The sequence below is a fragment of the Leptodactylus fuscus genome, chromosome 1, assembly GCF_031893055.1.
Source record: "Leptodactylus fuscus isolate aLepFus1 chromosome 1, aLepFus1.hap2, whole genome shotgun sequence".
Lineage (NCBI taxonomy): Eukaryota > Metazoa > Chordata > Amphibia > Anura > Leptodactylidae > Leptodactylus > Leptodactylus fuscus.
The window spans coordinates 219,312,296-219,338,122 of NC_134265.1; the positions used below are offsets into that span (position 1 = coordinate 219,312,296).

The following is a 25,827-nucleotide window of genomic DNA, read 5'->3' on the forward strand; positions in this document are numbered from 1 at the left end:
AGCCTGTGGATGAATGTGTTTTGTGGGTAGTGCCATTTATCATAAATTGTGTTTTTATAAATAGATGTAAAATTCTGTTAATTCCTAACCATTCCTTAGGTTTTAGCGTGTGACCAATGAATTCTCTTTCTGGTTGAAATTAAAAATGAAGCAACCGAAAGTCAGTAGACCATGAAAGCTTAGATGTGGATGTCATTCACAAATGTGTATATAAACAGAGTTTCTCTGAATAAATAAGAGGGAAAAAATTGTTTTTAGTTACATTATAAATTTTTACCTAGAACACCAGTATCAGCCTACCTATCTACCTATCCTGGTAATGGCTCTGAGGCTAAGACCCCAGGTAGCGAGCCGCAGTCAATAAACACCGCAGAAAAGACTTCAGCAGAAACACTGTTTTTTTCCTTAGAGATTTTTCAAAGAAAGTGTGCAGAGTTTTTATCTGAGTTACTTTTCAAAGAAAGTCTATTCTAGTCTACTCTATATTCTTAACACGGCTAGAATTGTAGATACGAGGCTACCAATGCACAGACAAATTAACCAGCAAAAAGCAGCCTCTTACTGCACAACTCCCTTCACCACAGTGGTCTGTCAAGCTGAATATGGAGACCAATCTAATGTAAACAAAGAGATAGTACAAAGTGTCTTATATTCACATGTACTATAAATTTATGAAAAAATTGTTTATAAGTGGATGCCTGCTTTAAAGGTGGTTTCACAAACAGTCTATTTAGAAGTCAAGCCACTGCATTGTTTCTTCACCCAAAGACAGAAACAGATTCAGCAGGAAGGAGAAGTACAAGCCTTTCCTCCTATTTCTATTGAATTCACCTCTAGCTTTAAAAAAAATATATATATATTAAAGAAATAAAATAAGAATGATACTATAGGACACTTATTGGCTACAAATGCATGTATAGATAGTGTCCCTTTAAAATAAATAGAAATCAAGTCAATGAGGGGACTTTACTATAGTGTGTGCACTTGGATTTTACCCAAAAAAATAAATAAATCTTGATCTAGTTTTAGACCACTTTCTTGACTAGGTAGACAAGGAGGGCTGACTTTGATGAAAGGTGTTTTTTTTTTTTTTTTAGATGAGACAGTGCACACCTCAATTGTGCAAGAATTGACTAGATGAGGCTGAAGCCCCATGTTGCGAAAACGCAGCAATTTACAGTACCTGTAAAGTGGATGAGATTCTGTCTAATCTCATCCACACATTGCAGAAAAAAAAAATCTGCAGGAGAAAAGCTGTGTTTTCAAAATTGCTTGAGTTTTTGAAAATCAGAGCTTGTCAATTATGCCTGCACTGATGCATTTCTGCAGCATTTTTTTTTTCATGCATTTCGTTATGCGGCCTCTTAAGCCTAAAAGTGAGCCAATTAGTTGGGGATATTAGAAAGTTCAAAGATGCACAGGATTTAACAACCAGCATAAGTCACCATGATACAACTTGCAAATATTTAGACTACCTGCCTAAATTTACACTGCCTGACTACTATTATATTTAGGCCAGTGTCATGTAAAGTGCAGTTCCCCATTGTTGTCTGCAATTTTATCAGTTCATTTGTCTGTTGTTTTGGTCCTCTAACAGACCAGGACAACGGGCATGCCGAAGCTAGTCTGAAAATACTGTAACCAGTGTGGCAGAAGATAGTTGTAAGTTGATTTTGTAAATTGTGTACCATGATACTATTTATAAGCAGATCAGGGATGACAAAGCAGAGGTCCACCAAATTATTAGAATAAAGACTATTAGAATAAACAAGCCCAAGTACATAATGCAAAACTATAAAACAAATTACAATTTTTATTATTAACAGGACTGATTCTTTTGACTTAATATTAATCCAATTATAGCAATACCTGGCACCAATATGTCTCCAAAACCCAGAAGAGAGAATGGTCTGTCACACAGAGCCAATGGTGAGGAGTTTAATCTTGGCACTTTCAGGACCATTGGAAGCTGGTACAGAAGAAGTATATTATTCAACAGAAACATTACCTGATCATATAACCAATTATACAAGTAAAAAGCTGCAGGCTCAATTCTCACTGTTTCTTCAACCCTTTGTACTAACGGCTGCACGTGGACTAATGATCACATGATTAAAATTGTGTGATGACCGAGAGCTGCATAAAGTTTTTTTTAAGCTAAAAAGTAACGTTTTATCTCTTTACCCAAGGCTCCTCTATATAAAACAGGCTTCAAGAAACAGGCCAAAAACATATATTATCTCGGTAGTATTGAATCCACATGAAACTATAAGGGTGCGGTCACACAGAGATAAATGGTGAGGAATTTGGTGAATGGACCCTAAACCTTATTGCCCTTAATCCCAGATACCTACTAGCTAAACCAGAGTGCAAGCGGTTTCTTTCTACACATGGTCTGGGACTGTCCCGTTTTGGCCCCATTCTAGAGGGTGATTAAGAGAATTACCTATACCTTCAAAGTTTTTAACCTCCCCTCCTCTTTAGACTGTTAGACTATATTGTTAACTTTTTCAAAATGCAATGTCAACCCAACCTTAGATAATGAATAATAATCTTTATTTATATAGCACTAATCCATTTTGCAGTATTTTACAATTTGAATGTGAAGTAAATATTTTAAAAAATACATTTAAAACGTTTAAGCAAAAAGTGGGAGGACCCTGTTCCACAGATCTAGAAGTCAAAAAGGAAATCTATTATTGTTTCATCCCTGTGTGTTGTGCATGTTTTCCTACTTCAGCTAGTTCTGCCCCTGACAACTTCTTCGAATTGTAGCTGGATCCAAGAAGTAGTAAGTTATGACATCTATGTTTCACTGCTAAGGAGGATCTTTGTTAAGCTCATGCTTGATCCATCTTTGCTTCCTTGCCTCTTCTGTGACTTCTCTCGTCACTATTGGCACTAAGGTTAAAGGGGTTGGCTATTTTCACACCAATATTGAGAAAAAGTTATTGTTCGTATAATAAAATGCTGTACAATTTTCCAATATACTTTCTGTATCCAGTCCAAGGAGTTTTCTATATCTCTGCTTGCTGTCATTCATTCTGCTTACTCCCAGTGGATAAAATTCTGACCATGGTCATGTGATTTACAGTCCATGTGAAAATTGTATATTGTTTTATTATACAAATATATAAACTGCTCAAAAAAATAAAGGGAACACTCAAATAACAAATCCTAGATCTGAATGAATGAAATATTCTTATTGAACACTTTGTTCTGTACAAAGTTGAATGTGATGACAACAAATTCACAAAAATCATCAATGGAAATCAAATTTATTAACCAATGGAGGGCTGGATTTGGAATCTCCCCTAAAATTAAAGTGGAAAAATACAATGCAGGCTGATCCAACTTTGATGTAATTAAAAAAAACGGAGGGGTCTTTTTACACACTAATAACAGCACCTGAATAGCCTTTTTAAAGGCTATTCAGGAATATCCTTACCTCATAACCCGTAAATCTGCTGGTAGAGCCCCTTTAAAACATGTCAAAATGAGGCTCAGTAGTGTGTGTGGCGTCCACGTGCCTGTATGACCTCTCTACAATGCCTGAGCATGCTCCTGATGAGGTTGCAGATGGTCTCCTGGGGATCTGCCTCTGGACACTACACTGACAGACATAGCAAACCTTCTTGCTACAGCTCGCATTGATGTGCCATCCTAGATGAGCTGCACTAACTGAGTGTTGTAGGGAGGTCATACAGGCACGTGGAGGCCACACACACTACTGAGCCTCATTGTGACATGCTTTAAGGACATTACAAGTTGGATCAGCCGGTAGTGTGTTTTTCCACTTTATTTTTAATTTATTTATTTATTTATTTTTTTATATTTTTTTTTTTGGGGGGGGGGGGGGGCAGACTCCAAATCTAGCCCTCCATTGGTTAATAAATTTGATTTCCATTGATGATTTTTGTGTGATTTTGGTGTCATCACATTCAACTTTGTACAAGTCAAAGTATTTAATGAGAATATTCCATTCATTCATATCTAGGATGTGTTATTTGAGTGTTACCTTTATTTTTTGAGCAGTATATTTATGGATGGAGTCTTCAAAAAACCATCATCAAGGGATTGCGCTCCTCAAAACTCAAAAACCAGGTCATCGATGGGTAAGAATAATTCAGAATTTATTGGGATTACGTGTTTTTGGGTTTTACAGCGTTCAAAAAAATGCACCCCTTCACCAGATCTCTGTGTTTCTGTATGCTTTTTTACACGCCTTTCATGGTCTTTTATTATATAAATAATATTTGTTCCACAATATTTGTCAGGAAGTGGTCAACTACTTTAATGTAGTTTCCAGGTCATGCTGTACCAGTGTGGAAATATAGAATGCTGTAACATAATACAAGAAAAAAAAAACAAAAAACAAATGGCTTTTTTTTTTTTTTTACCTTTTCCTGAGTATATGAATCTGATGGACCTGCAGCAACTTCAACCATGATACTCTCACCACTCTGAAAAAAGAAAAAGTGTTTCATAAGGTTGGACAACAAGATGATGCAGGGCCGTGCTTCAACAAAGAATTCACTTAAAATTTATTAAAATTCATACCTTTGTAAAATATGGTGTGATGAACACAAAGAAGACATCATATACAAAGAGAACTAACAAGAGTAGTGTGCAGCTCTGAAAGAAAATACAGAAATGTAAAGAAACAATGTAAAGAATCATTGCTTTCACAAAGTACATAATCTAAAAGTGGTTTCCACAAATATACTTTCATGTTATGTCAGGCACTCATGGCTAAAAAGCATGGTTAGTGGTGTGGTAACTGCTAGAATTCATACTAATTCCAAACCAGGTAGTCATGTTTGGGAGCGTTCACACTACCGTCGGTGTCAGACAGCTAGTGTCCGCTGCTAATGTCTGTTCAAAATCTTGCGCGGACATTAGCTGCGGACACTAGCAGTGTCCGTGACATTTTGCATTGATTTAAATGGACATCGGGTGCGTTCTTTTACAGTCCGTGTCTGTCCTTAACTGTCCGTTCCCAAAGATGTCTGACTTTTCAAGCGGACAGCAAAACCCAACATGTAGGTTTTTGCTGTCCGCTTGAACGGACATTAGCAGCGGACACTAGCTGTCAGACACCGACGGTAGTGTGAACGCTCCCTTTCTTGTGGGAAGAAGGTGTCTATACTGTATTTCAAAGAAGAGTGATCAAACAATATAACAGTAGACTACTGCCATGTTGAGTTAGGTTCACATATTGCAATAGTACGCTGCAAGGCCGAAAAATGTATGGCAAAACCACAGGTGTTTTAATGAGAACTGACACACTTTTGTTTTGCAGAACACTATTGTGATGTGTTAAAGGGGGTTTCCAGGATAAAACAATACTTTTTTTAAAAAATCTCAGATCTGCTTGGTTATGGGGATTGTGATCATCACGATTCATGAGTAAGATCAGGAGCCTCTATACATTTGCTTATCTGGCACTCAATGTTAAAAGTAGGAAAGAGGAGGAGATCAGAGTTTTAATTTGGGCAATCTACATATTGATTGCCCAGGATTAACCCTTGATTACCAAAAATTAACTCCCAATCTTCCCCTCTCCCCTGCTGGTTTAATATTGATTGTCAAATAAGCAGCATATGTATCAGACTCTCCAAATCATCTTTGTTCACATTACACCAGTAGAAGGAGATCGGGAGAGCCTGTATACATATGCTTATTATCTGGCAGTCAATGTTGAAAGAGCAGGGGAGGGGAAATTCTAAGCGATCTGTATATTGATTGCCTAAAATTAAATTTCATGGTCCAGAATTAACCCCTAATCTCACCCTTTCCGCTGTTGTTTCAACTGTCACTACTAGATAATAAGCAAATATATCTGCTCTCCCTTCACCATCTCTCTCTGGATGCGGGCCGACAGTCCAGACTGCAAAATATAGAACAGGTCCTATTCCTGTTCTATTTCGCGGCCCTGCTTCTGTGGCTCCAATTCATTTAATGAAAGGGGCCACGGAAGTATGTCCAGCACACAGGTGACATCCGCATGTCCCCTGTGCCTTTAATTCATTGCAGGCCTGAAGCACATGGTCATCTGCAACCGGCCTCAGTAACAAACTTTAACCAATGGCATCACGAGACAGGATGGCATGAATGCAAAATAACTGAAATTGATGTGAGCAGTAGTCGATGTTGAGCTGACTTTCAATTTTGTTTTGTTGTTTGTTTGTTTTTTAAATGTAGATTGTGAGCCCCACATAGAGCTCACAATGTACATTTTTCCCTATCAGTAGGTCTTTGAAATATGGGATGGAAATCCATGCAAACACAGGGAGAACATACAAACTCCTTGCAGATGGTTTTTTGCCCTTGGTGAGATTTGAACACTAGGACTCCAGCGCTGCAAGGCTGCAGTGCTAACCACTGAGCCACCATGTGGCCCCAATTTTGGTTATTTTTTGATTAATTGATTAGCCCTATTACAGGGTACTTTTATTCTCGTGTACTTTAATTTATGCAAAGCTTGTTTGGAAAAGTAGTTGGCCATTTACAAAGTCCTGCAACAGTTGCAGCGAGGGAATCAGGGCTGTGCCTTGCACTCAGCTAGTTATTTTAGATGGCATAATCCAGTAATTGTAAATGGATTTTACAGCAACTATAGTTTCTATATTAGGATAGATTTATGCTTAGCGCTGTTAAGAAAACAGAAGCTAGTTAACATTGATGCACTCACTTGACAGGGAGGAATTTCCCATGCAAAGTTATACTTAAAAGGTCATCCTGATTCCTACCTTAAATGTAGGCAGACGAATTGCCTTCAACATGTAGAGGCAGAATGCTATACCAAGGATATCCTGTAGTATCCAGGCCCATCTGATAGAAAATTACGGAGCGACATTAAACAGCATGATAAAGATTTCCCAGACACAATCTTTACAGTGTTATCAGAAATACTCACTGATCTTCATTCCTATACACTCCCCATATGACACTGACAGCAATACAGAAGCATGCCAGCAGAAGTTTCCAAATAGGTGGGCGATTATGGAAATATGGCAAATTATTTTCTGGCACTCTAATAAAGATAGGAATAAAAGGTTAAAAAGTAAAAAATTACAACTTTTTGCTGTCTAATGAAAGATAAAAGCATTCTTTTTATTTAAAAAAAAAATTTTTTCTTGTGGAGGGGCAAATCAAATCTCTTTATACTAAATAATAATAATAATTCTTTCAACATAGAAGTATATATAACACTGCTCACTCACCTGCATTTCCCATATGGAATTATGCGCACAAATGGAGAAAGGCAGCTGTAAAGTCCAATTGATGCAGCCAAACAGAATATTCCAATGATTATATAAACTGTATAAAAAAGAAAAACAATATATCTAACAAAAACCATTAGGATCATTAAAAAAAATAAAAAAGCTCCATCACATGACCTCCATCACTATTATTTTTTATTACACAAATGCATCTAAAATAAAAAAAAATAAAAAAATATATAATGCAACTTTTCAAATCCTGTTTTAGATCTAAATCTCATAGGGGGGTGTTCACACTTGCACCCGGTGTCCTGTGTGTGCATTCCGCCGGGTTTCCTTCTTCAGCCCCGGCAAAACAGGACAGGGGATGGAAATCCGTTGATTAGTTTTAAAACCCATTCACTTGAATGGGTTTGTAAAGGTGTCTGCCTGCAGCCTGTCTGCGGGGAAACCATACTCTTTTAGCTGGACACAAAGTCCTGCATGTCTGACTTTGTTCCTGGCTTACAAAAAAAACAAACAAAAACCTGTTTCCCTGTGGACAGGCCGCAGGCGGACACCAACGGTCACCTTTACAAACCCATTCAAAGTGAATGGGTTTTAAAGCTGACTGCCGGGTTTCCGTCCCCTGCCCAGTTTTGCCAGGGCTGAAGACGGAAACCCGGAAGAATACACACACCGGACCCCGAGAGCAAACCCTTATAAAGTCTTGTGGTTATATCCTCAATGATGAAGAAAACAAACAAATCTAAATTAACAACAAATATGGTTAGGTGAAAAGTAGGAGAAAAGTCATTGTTCATCTCACAATTTTACAAGAAATCGCAAAAAACAAATTCTCTCTGGTAAGAGGGGTGATAATATGAATAAACGCTCCTGATAGCAGTACAGAGATATGAAAGTAACATTCTGTTATTTCTTCTTGATATCACCTTGGCTTGATTTCGCTGTAAGGAAAGGGGGAACATGTGGAAGGATATTTTTTTTGATGCTGCTCCTGTTGACTTCAAATTAGTATTATACTTGCAATATTTTACCTTTCGTCTGAAAGCTTTGGGTTTAAATATGATACTAAGATCTATGCACTAACCTTCATATTTTACAAGTGGCAAGCAATTCTAAACTTATTAAATACTTTGATGAAAATGTACATAAAGGTGCCATGGGTATGAACTTCTTGGTGGCACTTTATAAAATGCTCAGAAACTATAGAGGTATCAAGAGTGTATAGGTTTATTTGTATACAGATGTAGCAAACTTTAAGTTTATCTGTTTTAATGGGTAAAATTTTTTAAAAAAAGAACACCCTGCAAAACTGCTGATCGGAAACCCTTGAAATCAAATTTTTATTGAGCTTATATGGTCAATGAATGCATATACGACAATTTTCTTACCTAAACGGTCATAGAAGTTGAATAGGAGGACCAACATAGAGCAACACATAACAACAAACACACAGATCATAATAGGAGTGACATCTACGGTTTCATCATCATGTTTTTTATCTGCTCCATCATCCCTCTTGTGTTTCATATAGCTCCTGAAGAAGAGAGACGCTGTTACTTTTAACTTGCAGACAAATAGAATAAAATAAAAGTAAATGTTTAATATTTCACCTTGACTTAATATAAATATGTATGCCCAAGATAAAACTAATTTGGAGCTGTGAGCAAATTCCTGTTTTACACCAATGAGGTCTTATTTGCAAATTCCTTACCCTGACTTTGACACTGTGACAGATCCTGGGACAGATGCTACATGAATCATTTTATTGCAGCAGCCTGGTATAAAATGAATATGTAGAGTAAGTCGGACCAGAATCTGTTGTGCCCACAAACATAACCCCTTTCCCCTTAACCCCTTTCTGCCAGTGGCATCTCAGTTTTTGTTTTCAACTCCCAGCCTTCCAAACCCCCCATAACTTTTTTTTTTCCCCCGCTCACAGAGCCATATGAGGGCTTAAAGTTTGTGGTAAAAACTGTTCTTCACGATGGTGCCAATTAATATTCTGTACAATGTACTGGGAGGCTGTATAAAAAAAACAAAAAAACAAAAAACAAAACCCTTTCTTCTGGCTTTGTTTTTACGGTGTTCACTCTGCAGCCAAAATGACATGTCATCAGTATTCTATGTTTTGGTACAATTCTAGGGACACCAATTTTACATATCAAAGTTTTATTTAAATTTTATCTCCTTAACAAAAACCGAAAACTTTGCAAAAAAAAAAAAACAAAAAACATTTTCTTAAAGCACAAATAGCCAGGGGACCTGTAAACCAAAGACCAGACCTGATGCCACTGGAAACAGAAGCCCAGGGAGAGGTCTGATGACCCCTTTAAATTGTACCATTAGGAAGTACAAATTGTCTGCAAAAATAAGTGGTTTTTCTACCTGTAGGGGAACTGGAATTGTGTAAATAAATTCTGATTCACCCTCCTGCAACTTGTCACTTCCAGATATTACATACAACTCTATAAACATCCACCATATAGATACAACTTTTGTCAGATGAGAAGGATCCAACTTGTAAATAATTCGGTCATCTAGAGCTTCACGTTAAGGTTCTCTAGTAAGGGCCCTTAACCCTTCTAGCTTTTTTCCAAAAGAGTCTCTTTAGGTCTACTGTTGACAGAGGTTCAAAGGGCGGATTAAATATACTATTTAGTATCATGTTCAAATCTCAAGATGGTACTAGGTTAGGAACTCTAGGAACTCTAGTTGCTTTGAAAAACCTCCTAATCAATTCCATTTGGGTAAATCAAAGAGGTACTTAAAGGGGTTGGCCACTTTCAGACCAATACTGAGAGACAAATGTTATGGTTTGTATAATAAAGAGTTGCACAATTTTCCAATATACTTTCTATATCAATTCCTCACAGTTTTCTAGATCTCTGCTTGCTGTCATTCATTCTGTTACTTCTACAGGATAAAACTCTGACCATGGTCATGTGATGAGTACACAGGTGCTGCTCATTATAGTCACAGCACAGTAATCAGACATCTGCTTGGTAATCAGTAGAGATGAGCGAACAGTGTTCTATCGAACACATGTTCGATCGGATATCAGGCTGTTCGATGTGTTCGATTCGAATCGAACATCACGTGGCAAACTCTGATGTAGCAGAGCCGAGTGTGCATAAGGGTTCTAGTGCACCCTCGGCTCTGTTACATCTGATGGGCTGACCGGCACACGGTGTAGTTGAGCAGAACTGGCTCAGCACTGCTAAGTCTCTGCATTCCCATAGGAATGCATTGGCCAGCCTTCGGCCAATCAGCGCTGGCTCTGCCGGAGGAGGCGGAGTCTAAGGTCGGACCTGAATGGAGACTGGTGTGGAGCGATCTTAGACTCCGCCTCCTCCAGCAGAGCCAGCGCTGATTGGTCGAATTCCGTACTCTGGCCAATCAGCGCTGGCCAATGCATTCTAGTAGCCCGATGAAGTAGAGCTGAATGTGTGTGCTTAGCTCAACTACGCCGGTGGAGTAGTTGAGCTAAGCACACACATTCAGCTCTACTTCATCGGGCTAATAGAATGCATTGGCCAATCAGCGCTGGCCATGCATTCTATTAGCGTGAGCTGAGTTTGCACAGGGATTCCAGTGCACCCTCGGCTCTGCTACATCTGATGACTCCGATCTGATGACTGCTACATCTTAGACTTCGCCTCCTCCAGCAGAGCCAGCGCTGATTGGTCGAATTCCGTACTCTGGCCAATCAGCGCTGTCCAATGCATTCCTATGGGGAAAAGTTAGCTTGCGAAAATCGCAAGCTGACAGGGATTTCCATGAAATAAAGTAACTTTTATGCCCCCAGACATGCTTCCCCTGCTGTCCCAGTGTCATTCCAGGGTGTTGGTATCATTTCCTGGGGTGTCATAGTGGACTTAGTGACCCTCCAGACACGGATTTGGGTTTCCCCCTTAACGAGTATATGTTCCCCATAGACTATAATGGGGTTCGAAACCCGTTCGAACACTCGAACAGTGAGCGGCTGTTCGAATCGTATTTCGAACCTCGAACATTTTAGTGTTCGCTCATCTCTAGTAATCAGCTGTGCACCTTTGTCCTCTCCGATTTTTTTGAAGCCAACTCTAATCCTGAAGAATCTGGAAAGCCTTCTCTAGATGGAGATTGAGAAACTCCGGAGAAGCTGCAAATCAACCCCTTCCAGAAAACCAAAGCACATCAGAGTTAGCTACCAGCTTTGCACAAGTGCAGCTAAGAGCAGAGGGTTCTGCATTGCAGAAAAAGCCAAGTGGGAAGGAAGGGAGACAATTGATCCCTTGATGTCTAGTGCAGATGCGCGTATTTAATCCTCCGGCATGTGGTACTGTGTATCTAATCCTCTGATGTGTGCATCTCAGTTTGGATATCAGTGTTGGATCGTACATGTGGAGTGACCGTGTGTATTACAGTTGGAATATCAGTGAAAGACTTGCAGGTTTGTATTAGCTAGTGTGTGTGTGTGTGTGTGTGTTCATTGTTTTGGGAATCAATGGTACATCCGAGCGAGTTATGGCCTCACCTTAAACCTTCCCAGACACCTGAAGTATCTGTGTGCCAAATTTGGTGAAGATCAGTTCTAGTCGTTTGGTTGCGCATAAAGAACAGACAGAAATCCATTTTCATAATATAAAGAGATATATATAATGGGAAGCGCCAACGTTTCCGCAGATATAATTGACATTCTGCGATTTTCAAAAATGCAGATTTTCTGCTGTTAATTTTTTTCTGCAATTAGCCAGAATCCCATCCACTGCTGTGGCAAAAAATAAATGGAAGGCAAAAAAAAAGTGAGTGTCTGATGCAGTTTTTTAATGGACTTTTCAAGGCGGAATCTGCCTAAACTTAGGTTGTTTATTTATTTTAAGCTCTAGGTAACAAATGAGCTGTAGGAAAAATATCTGTCACTGACTCCAACTGTAATGAATGGAAGTGTATGAGAGGTTTGGTTTTTTTGATTTCTTGTTTTTTTGGCGAATCCTACTTTGAAATCCATCTGTAAAAAGCTCTATCTGAACAAGACAAAAAAATATAGTAATTGTTTTTTTAAAACACACTGCAGTTGAAAAAGAAAATATTCTAATATTATTTAGAACAAATAGTTTTTGCACTCCTGCGTTATAATACATTTTTATTTCAGAAATGGTGGTACACTTTTATCCTGTTTTTTTTCCTACTAACCTTATGTCAATATTTTAAAATATTGAAAAACACAGTTTTCACAATGATCATTAAACTAGACAACAGGCTATTGCTCTGTATTGTGCAGCTAAGGGGGCGTTCACACTACCGTCGGTGTCCGACATGTAGTGTCCGCTCAAAATCTGTCACGGACACTAGATGTGTCCGTGACACCTGTCATTCACTTGAATGGGCATCGGGTGCGTTCTTTTGCACTCCGTGCCCGTCTTTTCCTGTCCGCAAGAGAAGATGTCCGACTTCTCAAGCGGACAGAAAAACCCTGCATGCAAGGTTCTTCTGTCCGCTTGAGAAGTCGGACATCTTCTCTTGCGGACAGGAAAGGACGGGCACGGAGTGCAAAAGAACACACCCGATGCCCATTCAAGTGAATGACAGGTGTCACGGACACATGTAGTGTCCGCTCCTAGTGTCCGTGACAGATTTTGAGCGGACACTAGGAGCGGACACTACATGTCGGACACCAACGGTAGTGTGAACGCTCCCTTACACGTTTGCTATATTGTGTAGGTGAATATAGTCACAGTAATACCAAATTTATATAGCTTTTTCATATTTTAATACATTTAAAATAAACTTTGAAATAAAAGTTTTTTGCAACATCATAACTTCTTTAGAGCTTCGTGTATGAAACGTATTTAACAGCAATTTCAGCATTTCAATTTTATTTTCCATGCTATGGCAACTATTGTGGCATAAACTGATCAAATTATTTTAGACTAGCTTCTGTCCACGACTTTGCTTGCGTGGACTTCAGAATTGGATCCAGAGAGAAATTAAAAATGTGTAATAAAAAAAAAAAAATTCATGGGATAAAAAAAAATTTCACTCATCATATCGCTTGTGCTGTAAAGAGAGACAAATAGCTGCAGTTTTGCGTGTAAGTGATTAACCACTTCAGTACCGGGTCAATTTGTGCTCCAGGACCAGACACATTTTAGGTTTATTTTGTATGTGCGGTTTTGAGGGCTGTAACATTTTTCCCGTATGTCTCAGTCAACTAATTTTTGCGTCTTTTTTCGGGGACACATAAGGCTTTATTTGTATGTTGTTTTTATTTTCAAATGTGTTTTAATTTTTTTTATATCCGGGAAAATATAAACAAAATAGGAGGGAAATTGTGTCTGGTTTTCAATTTATAACTTTTTTTTTTATTTAATAACACAAAGTGTCACTGAAAAACTTTATAATATAGTTTTTCCTCTCCGTTACGGTAATTTTTATTTTGTATGGTGTCGTCGGGGGTGGGGCTATAACCTTTAATGGCATTTTATTAGCGTATTATTAAAAAAAAATATTTTATTTACATTTTTTAAAAACTTTTTTTAATTATATTTTTATTTTATTTTTCAGATTGTGTCCCCATAAGGTCATAAGAGACCTTTGGGGACATCTGATCACTTTTTTTTGTACTGGAGGCCGATTTCTCCTATAACTGGGGCTGCTACATTTAGCCCCAGTTGCAGAAGAAAAACAGCCTCCTGCACACTGTATACACAGCTTACTGAGCTGATCTGGGTCCTTTAGGAGCAGCAGCTTTTGCAAGACTGTGCTCCCGGCGGATCACGTGACCGCCGGGTCAGAGGGCGGCTGAATTATGGCAGCGTCCATAGCTGTGTATACAGCGCTAATTGAGAGCTGTATACATAGCGATCGAGATGGCAGGGGAGGTAATAAATCTTCCCTGCCATCTCTCTGGGAGCTCCGGCTGAAGTTAAAGCCGGCTCCCAGCTTCAGTAGCTGCACGATCTCTGTGCAGCTACTGTGTTCTGACTGGACGTACCGGCACGTCCTGTCAGAACTAGGCAACCGCTATCCGGATGTATAAAGTCTATGGGTGGTCTGGAATTGGTGAAGCAATCATTGTATTTTCTGATATTATTTAAAAAATGCTGCAATTCATCTGTGCTGCATGAAAATAATTCTTTCAATCGTTCTGCTGGCTCCTCTAACCGTGGGATACCGTATATACTCGAGTATAAGCCGACCCGAATATAAGCCGAGGCCCCTAATTTTACCACAAAAAAACTGAGAAAACTTATTGACTCGAGTATAAGCCTAGGGGGAAAATGCAGCAGCTACTGGAAAATTTCAAAAATGGTCGGAGTTTTTGGGTGCAGTAGTTGCTGGGAAAGGGGAGGGGGTGTTTTGGTTGTCTGTCTGCCCCTTCCCTGAGCTTGAGGACTGAGTTTTTTCCCCCCCACTTGGAATTCAGGCTGGCTGAATATAGGGTATCTGCAGTGCTCCTATTAACCCCTTCCTATATTCAGTAGACCAGGCACTTTCAGACACAGGGATACCTAATGTGTATGTATTTCACAGTAATTTTCTACTTTTATATGTATTCTAGGGAAAGGAGGGATTTTTTTTTTTCTTACTATTTTATGGGAAAGTCTATACATTACTATTGTGGCTGGTCAGACAAAAACTGTGCTGAAAGATTCGGCTTATACTCGAGTATATACGGTAACGACGTTTCCCACAGAACACCACATCCCAGCCATCTCTTCTTTCCATTTCTTCGCATCATAAAATCTACACGCTTTATTCAATCTTTTCATTTTTAGGAGCCTGTGGCTGCTGTAGTCGAGACTTGCATCGTACTCCAATGCAGCATGTTCAAAAACACTCCAAGCATTTCGAGTGAATGTTCCCCACTGTCACCGCGCCACCCTTTCAGCATCAGCCCATCTCCAAGCTTCTGCTTCTCCACAGTCTCAGCAGCTCTCTGGGATGCCATATATTCAGCAAATTGCTGCCGGCAATGGTTTGCCTTCTCCAGCATTTTGGCAGCTCTTAAGCTGGCCTGCCGCTGTACTTGTTCCTCATACCGTGCCTGTGATTGTAGCGACGTCTCAGCAGCTCGCTGGGACGCCATATAATGAGAGTGTTGTTGGCGTTGATGATCCGCCTGCTCTAAGAGAGGCTTTACGCCTAGCTTGCTCAATCCTCCTATGAAGGTAGCCAGAAGTCAACAGACTTCTCCTCAAGGAGATTGAGGAGAAGTCTGTTGACTTCTGGCTACCTTCATAGCTCTCATTTTTTGTAGAATTTTGTGACAAATTAGATTTTCGTTTTCCCGGCATGTTTAGAATTGGGAAACTGCCAATTTGGATTAAAAGTGAAAACAAATGAAAAATAAATCAAAATTCACTAAAGAACACAAACTGATCACAACACAAACAGCATAAGCTAAGCAACCAAACACCACGAAACCAAAAGCAAGCAAACACTGCACAGCAATAAATTCCGATTAACGAAGCAATGGCTTTGTAACCCATTGATTTCAATGTGTATCGCGCGTATGCCGGCACACATTGAAATGAATGGGATCTGTTTTGAAGCGCCGCGCTCTGACACGTGTATACGTGCCTGAATGCGCGGTGCGTTACTCCGTGTGAACGGCCCCTAAAGATAATGAAACAAAACCAAAACAACAATCCTGTGATTACCATATACTATATCAAATACATAATCACTTAAACGCAATAGTGCACCTATTTTACTCTATTACAGCGCAAGCGATGTAATTGGTGAAATTTTTTATCCCATTATTTTTATTACGCACAAGTTTTTCATTTCTCTCTTAACCCAATTCTGAAGTCCATGCAGACAAAGTCACAGGCAAACGCTAGTTCATAATATTAGTAGGATAGTACAGTATTAACATAAATTGATGACAGTCATGAATACATGCCATTTACCGGGATAAAAAGTATCCTGTGTGTTAATCCAGGTTAAAAATTATGAGCTAAAATTCATCCAAATCTGTTCAGCCGTTTTTGCATGATTGAGTAAAATATCCAAACACACAAAGTTTCATATTTATAATGTTATACTGTATATATTTTTTAACCTTTTCCCTGCCGAGGACGTAGCTCTACATCCTCACAGGGTGGCTCTTCTGTAGCCGAGAACATAGCTACTACGTCCTTACTACTAATGCCGATATCTCAGGACTGGCTGCTATCTTAATGCTTTAAGATTCATTTCAAAGATGAGAATCTCATCTTTAAAATGATACTAAGACCTTCACGATAGCATTTATAGTTATGGAGGGATTCACTGTTGAAAACGCTATTCGGCATTGAGATCCCATTGAAGATCCCAATTCCTGACAGCGTTTTTAACAGCAATTCGCTCTATAACTGTAAGAGCTATTATGAAGTTATTGGTATCATTTTAAAGATGAGATTCTCATCTTTAAAATGAATCTTAAATCATTATGATAGGCCCATCCAGTCCTGAGATACAGGACTCTAAATTGTCCCCCCTCCTGTCTCGGGAAGCATCTTGTGGACTGTAGTAGAAGGGGAGGGGGGAGGAGGAGCCCTGCAGGTTGCACAGAGGTGAGGAATCATTGTTATCTCTGTGCCTAACTTGAATGTGACCCCAGGAGGGAGGTATCAGGGAGTTCTGTCCCTGCTACCCCCCCATCATGTCAATCGGAGAGCATACTATACTTTTGCAATCTGATTGTCACATAGAGGGATCATGTAATTCCCCCCTGAGCCTTACTAGAGGGGAAATTCCCCCCTGAGCCTTACTACCTTACTAAAGGGGTATTCTGAACATAAGCAGGAAGTTTATTGATGTTGTCACCCAGACATTTACCATTGTCCAGGTCGCAGCGCCAAAAAAAGTTTTCTACAGTAAAATAAGCTTCTAGCGATGTCCATTACATTCTAAAATAAATAATAACTATTATCACTAGAGATGAAGGTATAAGTTGCTAAAAAAAAATTTTTTATAGGGGGTTAGAAAATAATAATTTTTATGTAAACTCCTATTTAATTTGCATGCACAAAATTGGTTGGCGCATTTCTGCGACTTTGGCATTTCTTTAGTACCCGCACCTGTAAATATATACATGTGTGGTATGTATGAACTCCTCATATTGCAGGTTTTTGGAAAGTACAATTTGTTTGCAGAAAGGGATTGTTTGAGCATGTACTTTAGTGACTTTAAATTTGAATTTTTGTGCAATTTTGGCTTGTAATCTCTGCTGCAAAGTTGCATGAAGGTGCTTGTGTATATGAAATATTAAGTTGTGTTTTTATATATGGTATGCTAGATTTTGGTGTCACAGTTTGCTAGCTGCAGAATAGCTTTTTAACATACTAGAGAATAACACCAAATTCCTGCTCGTCTTCTGTATTAGTGTTTTTAGGAGTCTGAGCTCCTGTTGTAAGTTGATGTTTGCGGTACATATACTATATCTTTGTTAAGCTCATGCTTTATCCGTCTTTGCTTCCTTGCCTCTTCTGTGACTTCTCTCGTTTCTATCGGCATGCAGTTTCATTTTTATGGGGGTTCGATTACATATTGATAGATACATATCTTCAGCGGACCCCAAAACCTCTCACCCGGATTCAATATGTGGCTATAGCCTAACCTGTTAATGTCAATCAGGTAAGTACCAGATGATTATGCATAGTGGGTATCATTTCCACTAGAGATAATGCTGTATTGAGCTTGGTTACGCATCACCACTACAACCTCCCAACTCCATTCGCAAACGAGCATCAGGTTCTTGGCATCATAGTATCCTTATATAGGCAGATGGCAACGTTATTGAGTTGAGAATTTATAATATAATATACCACCCTGATGAGCACATGTACCCTCAATATATTGCAGGGTGTATAATTGTGTACATATGTTCATTAAGCTACACTGAGTAAGGGATTGATCACTATACACCTCTGTATTTTACTCTCCGGGTGGTTAAACCCTCCTTACTACACTGCCCTTACAAACCACTTCAGTGATGTATGATGTTCTATCGTTGCTCTTATTTTAAAAAACAACGCCCTTCCATGCTCGATCTGTTCAAACTTAAATACCGTACGGCGCAGTTATTGAGTTGAGCCCATTGTTATAAACGGATTACAGACACTTCCAGATGTCCAACAGATAGAAATCTGAAAGGTGGAGCCAAGCACAGTAGTCACACCTGCCCAAGATGTGCCCCCTCAAAGACATCGTGGAATCAGTTTACAACACACGCGTGCCTCCAAGTGAGTCATCCTCCTCTTGTACTTTCAGTATCTACATGCTTGCTCATGGAACTTGCTCATTGTTTGGTTTCCACTTTTAGCAAATAATATACAGTTGCAAATTATTTTTTTTTTTTGTTAAACACTCATTTTAAATCAAAATTGCATGAAGGTGCCTGTTCGTATACAGTACCAAGTGGCATTCTGACAATGCTGCAGGTGTCTACTTTAAGAAAATATATAGGTAATGGGGGGGGGGAGGGGGGGGTAGTTGGATGATTTTTTAATGTTGCAACTTAGGCTTGGATTTGTCCATCTCAAAACTGTGAAAATTGCTCTGGCTACCGGAGATGCAAAATTTCCCGGGAGACCCTTGGTAGTCCTCCAAACTACCAAAATGTCATTATTAGTAAATAGATGTAGTAGGACTATAAGAAGTAGATATATTGCATCAAGTTACCACCTATAAACGAATCAAAATGGACTTATTTCTGTGTGAGATAAAGTACTTATAAAAGTGATACCATATACAAAAATAGTACAAAAAAAACAATTGTAATGACATTTTGGTAGTTTGAAGGACTCTATATTTATATTTATTATATTACCTTACTAAGGATTATATTCTGAGCATTTGAAATACACTCCAACCATGTATTAACCCCTTGGATACCTAATCTATTTAATGTGAGATAACCTCAATTCACATCATAAGCTTTGGTACTGATGGTATGTACGTATATGTATTTAATACATACAGTTGTGTACTTCTTATCATCTAAACCAGGCATGTCAAACATACGGCCCACGGGCCGCATGCAGCCCTTTACAGGCATATCTGCGGCCCGCACAAAAGTCTCAAACTTTGTCTCTAAAGTTAGAGACAAAGTTTGAGACTTTTGTGCGGGCCGCAGATGTACAAAACTCACGATCAGCATTTTTCGGCATTTTTTGACCTAAGCCAGTCCAGGACAAACTGTCCTGGACTGGCTTAGTGTCACCGTCTCGACAGGGAAAGTGAGCAGTGGATTGGGGCGGCCCTGCTGGACACAGCGCTGCTCCAGCGGCCGCCCCTCACCCTTCGTAGAGAGCAGGTCTCCCTGCCTGCTCCGCCCCCTCTTCTCCGCCCCCTCCATTCCGTCACACGCCGGGCGACGTGGCCACGTAATCAGGCCCGCACCCAACGTGTGCCTGCGTCCTATGCGGTCTGAAGAGCAGAAGCAGGTAAGCTTCTGCAGAAGAAATTGTGATTTTTTTCAAGTATTTAACCCCTATCCATAGGATAGGGGATAAATACTAGATTTATGATGATGTGGGGGTTGGAGTGCTGGGGAAGGGTTGGGGTGCTGGGGGAGGGGGGCTTTTTGATATCTGTCTGTCTCTTCCTTGGGCTTGAGGACTGTTTTTTTTGCCACCCACCTTGTAATTCTTTCACTTGGGGGTTAATTGGAGCATTACAGTCTGTAGTGCTCCTATTAACCCCCAAGTGCAAGAATTGCAAGTGGGTGGGAAAAAAAAACAGTCCTCAGGCCCAAGGAAGGGCCAGACATCCAGAAGCCCCCCCCCCCCCAGCACTCCAACACAATAATGGTGTTTATTTAACTGACGTGCCATTTTACCGGCAATCTCAGGCACCCGGAGCAAGATTCGGGGACTGCGTGCATTTTTATGGCAGCCGGGAGCCTTGTGAGGCTCCAGCCTGTCATTCTATACTTTCTATTGTAGGCTACTCTATGTAGCCTGCAATAGAAATGCCGGATTTTTGCGATGCATGGTATTAGTGATCAGTCCCCTAGGCCCTAGCCATTAGCTGCTGTGTGCAGCCCTCGCAACAACCTCTTCTTACTCATGTGGCCATCGGGGTACCCTGAGTTTGACATGCCTGATCTAAACACTGTTGTTGTACATGTGTGTGATTACTATGTACTGTGTGGCAGTGCGACCTCCACTCATATCGATGCGATTTTAATTGTTTTTATTGTCTCATTTTTTTCTTTGATAATTATAATAAAATTAATCTAATTATTGAAAATACAATTTTTGTGGTTATATTCATTACTTGATACAGATAGCAAATAAGTGCAAACTGTTGCTATCTGCTTGTGAGCAGGCACCATATTTAAAGATGATAAATAATGAAAATTTGCCCACAGTTTCCAGGTAAGTACAGCAACATTAGATGGCCTACACCAAAATGTTTGACTCTCTCTGGTTATAGTGACAGGAGAAGGAATGTTTAGTCATTCCAACAGGTTTGAAGAAAGAAAAAGAATATTCAAGGAAAAATTTTGATACTCTTAAATGAACTACTTTACTTACTTCTTAACATCTCTACTTCCAGCCCAGTAGCCACCAGTAGCGACAGTTCCTACAGCCATTATAAAAATAATGACCATGTTGTAGTCTACAACAGGCTCATTTGGTGCATACATCGCCACTTTTACAGACTGGCGAAATGTCTGAAAAAAATGTGCAATAAGTAAATAAAACAGTAGAAATTCTGGTTTACATTCAGTACATTAGGATTAAATGAATTATTTTATGCATCTGAACAATTTTAGACATAACATACATGGCATATTTAATAACCCATCCATGCCCTGAGTCGTCATAGTAGAGCAAAGTGATTTGTGTAGTCACTTGTGAAGGCTGGCTGTATTATGCAGAAAACACCTTGCTCAACCCATCATTCTTTGATTGGCAGCTCTCCCCTGGGGGGAACTTGGCAGTAGTTGGGGAAGGTAATCACCAGCACAGAACAAATCTGCCAAATAATCACTGTGATATTGTGTGCAGTTTCATGTGAAACCTTTCTAAATAGGGAATTTAAAAAAACTTAGGCAGTTGGTGAACTTACTTTTTTACTACTTTACAAGCATTCTAATTATTGGTATGAACAAAGTGATTTAAAGACTACCTTTCATGTCCTCTAATATTGGCATTAACATTTAGCATCATTGTTGGGTAGTGACGAACACCCACCTGACGGTACACTTCCAAAATCTTGTACTGTCAGGATGAGGCATTCCTCACCACCCAGGGATGATGCGTGAGTCTCTGACGCTGCAGTGATATTGGTACGGAAACTAATGGCACCATTATTTCTGCATGCAGGTCAGCTATCAGCCAAGCTGACAATGTGCTGAATTCAGTATATAACACTGTCAGGTCCCGAGAGATCCTGTTTAAGTAAAATTGGCCTTAATACTTACCTTACTAATATCTAGCATATCTGTGTAGCTAAGAAGAGCCACAGGAATGTCAATCTCCTCATACTGGCTACGATTACCTCCAGGAGGGACCTAAAATATATAAATTTAAGATTTATTATATACTTGACTTTTTCTTGGTTTTAGTGATAAAGGGAGTCTACCATCTCCCCTCAAGCATATTCAACTGTCACCTCTGTGTTACAGAACACATTACTGTGATAAACCAAATATCTTTGTTATGTAAATCACTTTTGTAGAGTTGAAAAAAAAAACCTAACTTAGAAGCCTTATGCATGAGAGGCAATTGGTGCACTGGGGATGGCCCTCAGCATTGGGAGCACTGATCTTACACTACTCTTCAAAAGTTTAGGGTCACATAGGTGCATAGAGGTCCATTTCCACCAACCATCACTCAGGTGTTCTAATGGTACATTGTGTTTACTAATTGTGTAAGAAGGCTAATGGATTAGAAAACCCTTGAAGAAGTGACTCCGGGACGCTGGCCTTCAGGGCAGAGAGGCAAAGAAAAATCCATATCTGAGACTGGCTAATAAAAGGAAAAGCGTAATATGTACAAAAGAACACACACATTGGACAGAGGAAGATAGGAAAAAAGTGTTATGGACAGACGAATCGAAGTTTGAGATGTTTGGATCACACAGAATAACATTTGTCTAACGCCATCTGTCAAGCATGGTGGAGGTAATGTGATGGTCTGGGGTTGCTTTGGTGCTGGTAAAGTGCGAGATTTGTACAAGGTAAAAAGGATTTTGAATAAGGAAGGCTATCACTCCATTTTGCACTGCCGCACTTGATTGGAGAATTTCATCCTACAACAGGACAATGACCCAAAGCCACCTCCAAATTATACAAGAACTATTTAGGGAAGAAGCAGGCAGCTGGTATTCTATCTGTAATGGAGTGGTCAGCGCAGTCACCAGATCTCAACCCCATTGAGCTGTAGTGGGAGAAGCTTGACTGTATGGTACGCAAAAAGTGCCCATCAAGCCAATCCAACTTGTGGGAGGGGCTTCTGGAAGAATGGGGTGAAATTTCTCCAGATTACCTCAGCAAATTAACAGCTAGAATGCCAAAGGGCTGCAAAGCTGAAATTGCTGCAAATGGAGCATCTTTTGACGAAAGCAAAATTTGAAAGAGAAAATTATTATTTTAAAAACAAAAATCATTATTTCTAACCTTATCAATGCCTTGACTATATTTTCTATTCATTTTGCAACTCATCTGATAAATACAAGTGTGAGTTTTCATGTAAAACACAAAATTGTCTGGGTAGTGTGAACGGTAGTGTACACCTCAGATAAGTTGGGTGAAGTCAGTGCTGTGGGAAGATCGACTTACTGCACAGGGTGGTGCAGGCAGAAAATGGTAGGAGTATGAGTGAAAAGAGCAGTGCTCCAAGAAGCTGAACGTCCATTCTCAGTGCTCCAACTTCTAAATTTGCACAAGACTTCAAAGATGTATTTCTCTAAATCTACAAAAGTGACATACATAACAAAGGTATGTTATTTGTCACTGTAATGGTCTCTGTAACATGGAGGAGACAAAAGGTTTTTCAACTTTATGATAAATAATAATAATAATAATAATAATAATAATAATACATTTTATTTATATAGCGCCAACATATTCCGCAGCACTGTACAATTTATAGGGTTCAGATACAGAAATACATAACAAAGAACGTCATTTCACACAATGGGACTGAGGGCCCTGCTCAAAAGAGCTTACAATCTATGAGGTAGAGGGGGTGACACAAGAGGTAGCAGGGGCGGCATTGCTTATACAGTGTTCAGACAATTTTGTGCATTAGGAATTGTGATAGGCTTGTCTGAAAAGATGCGTCTTTAGTTTGCGTTTGAAACTGTAGAAGTTGGGAGTTAATCTTATTGTCCGGGGTAGAGCATTCCAGAGAAGTGGTGCAGCTCGGGATTATTATTATTATTACTTTATTTTGCGTTAACACAACATTTCTTTGTATTTGATCACAAATACTTCCACTAGCTCAAGGGAATGACTATGGTGACCCCAATGTGCACTGACCTATGCCAATCTCTTCCTGGACTGGTGGGAGAACGATATTATATTTTGTGAAGATATGAAGAGATGGAACTGGATCATAATGTTATGGCTGAGTTACATCAATGGCAAATTGATACTATGCAATAGTACGATGCATGAATTTACTGATTTTGTATCAATTAATAATTCCAATGAAGTAGGATTGTTTTTCACTTCAGAAATTCAGGATCACTCAATATTTTTGGACTTGAGGATAGTCAAATCAACAGCAGGGAGACTATATATGACAGTACAAAGGAACCCAACAGCTAATAATATTCTATAGAATATTGAGATGGGACAGTTGGCATACCTTACCACTTAAAAGAGGCAACCCCGAAAGGGCAACATCTCAGTATGTGAAGAAATTGCACCAAACAAGGAAGTAAAAATTAATCAGTGACCTGAATCAGGAGGAAGGAAGTCTTATAAATGCCTCCTCAGCCAGCAAACTGCCCAAACCAAGGAAACTTCTACACAACTACAAAAGCTTCAGAGGTTAACATAGCAACCTTAAAGGTGTACTGGCTGAACTGATACTCCTGACAAGTTGACTTACGAGGATGCCACATTTCTAGATACTCTGATGCCATGGCTAATAAGTTCCCAGGCATTGATGGCTTGCCAGTAGGTTTTCAAGCAGTATGTAGATGTCCTATTGCCATAGGTGTTTAAGGTGTATTAGGAAGCATGCTCAGTCGGCAAATTGCTTAATTCTATGAGAGAGGCAGGTATAACAGTTATACCAAAGCCAGATAGGGATCAGTCAATATTGTTACTTTAGATCCTACATGATTGCCTGATCTGGCTCACGTTACGTATATTCCATAAATTTAATGGCATCATTAGAGATCTTATTTGGAAACGTGGTGTCCCATGGATCACTCTGGAAACATGACATTGGTCGAAGGACAGATAATGGCCTAGCTGTCCCCAATCCCTGGTTGCATTATCTTTCCTTTCAATTACAACATCTAATAGGCTGGGATTTGACACTTGAGATAGCAGCGAGAGGAATACTGAGACATGTGACATGTGCTGGGCAATGGACACCTACTAGAAGCCTTGGAAGCAGGGATACTGGGAATCCGGGGGGCACAATATCCCACCCTTAGACTTAATAATGTGTGGGAGATTATACTCCTATTTGATGAAAACCTACCTATGCTGAGCTGGATAAACTCAGGTTTTGAATGGTGGCAGACTTCTGGCCTCCGTACTACGCCTCAACCGTTTAAGGAAAGGCAACTAAAATTCTTTGTGGAAATGGAGCAGGGACATACTCAATCATGGGTTCTACCAGCAACACTGGCTTCCCTAATAATACAATGTGATTGTCATACTGTTGTTGAAATGCTGTATGCTAGACCCTTACTAGCTAGGACTGACCTCTCAGTTTCCAAGCTGTTAAAGGGATTCTACCATTAAAATCACATTTTTTCTCGATCACATGTAGGAATAGTCTTAAGAAAGTCTATTCTTCTCCCACCTTTAGATGTCTTCTTCACTCCGCCGTTCGGTAGAAATCTTGGTTTTCGTCTGTATGCAAATGAGTTCTCTCGCAGCACTGGGGGTAGTCCCCAGCTTTCAAACAGCACTGGGGGCTTCCCCAATGCTGAGAGAGAAATCTCCAGCAACGCCTCCATCTTCTTCAGGAACAGTCTCTCTGAGCGTCTTCTTCTGGCGCTGGGTTCAAACTTCTAGGCCTCTGGCGTAGGGCAAAGCCGACAGCGCATGCCCACAGGCCACAAGAAAATGGCCACTTACACCAGCTTACTGTGTAAGTGGCCATTTTTGTTGTGGCCAGCAGGCATGCGCAGTCTGCTCTGCCCGAGGCCTAGAAGATTGAAACCCAGGATGGAAGAAGTCACAGGAAGAGATTGTTCCAGAAGATGGAGGCGGCGCTGGAGAGTTCTCTCGCAGCATTGGGGACACCCTCATTGCTGTTTGAGTGCTGGGGACCGCCCCCAATGCTGCGAGAGAACTCATTTGCATACAGACAAAAACCGGGATTTCTACTGAACGGTGGCGCGGAGGAAACATCTAAAGATAGGAGAAGAATAGCCTTTCTTAAGGCTATTCCTTCGTGTGATTGAGAAAAAAATGTGATTT

The 25,827-nt window shown here is 39.8% G+C and overlaps 1 protein-coding gene across 4 annotated transcripts in view; it reads right to left on the bottom strand.

The window, feature by feature from the left end:
* Window positions 1-25,827, bottom strand: part of SPPL2B (signal peptide peptidase like 2B) — a 42,043-nt gene that overhangs the window by 5,617 nt on the left and 10,599 nt on the right. For all 4 annotated transcript variants that reach the window (XM_075283327.1, XM_075283320.1, XM_075283335.1 and 1 more), the window contains exons 4-12: window positions 21,637-21,726; window positions 20,744-20,883; window positions 8,621-8,766; window positions 7,227-7,323; window positions 6,920-7,036; window positions 6,753-6,834; window positions 4,561-4,635; window positions 4,401-4,463; window positions 1,870-1,969 (exon numbers count right to left, since the gene is read on the bottom strand). In XM_075283327.1, the coding sequence (XP_075139428.1) occupies window positions 1,870-1,969; window positions 4,401-4,463; window positions 4,561-4,635; window positions 6,753-6,834; window positions 6,920-7,036; window positions 7,227-7,323; window positions 8,621-8,766; window positions 20,744-20,883; window positions 21,637-21,726 (910 nt within the window). The remainder of the gene's footprint in view (window positions 1-1,869; window positions 1,970-4,400; window positions 4,464-4,560; window positions 4,636-6,752; window positions 6,835-6,919; window positions 7,037-7,226; window positions 7,324-8,620; window positions 8,767-20,743; window positions 20,884-21,636; window positions 21,727-25,827) is intronic.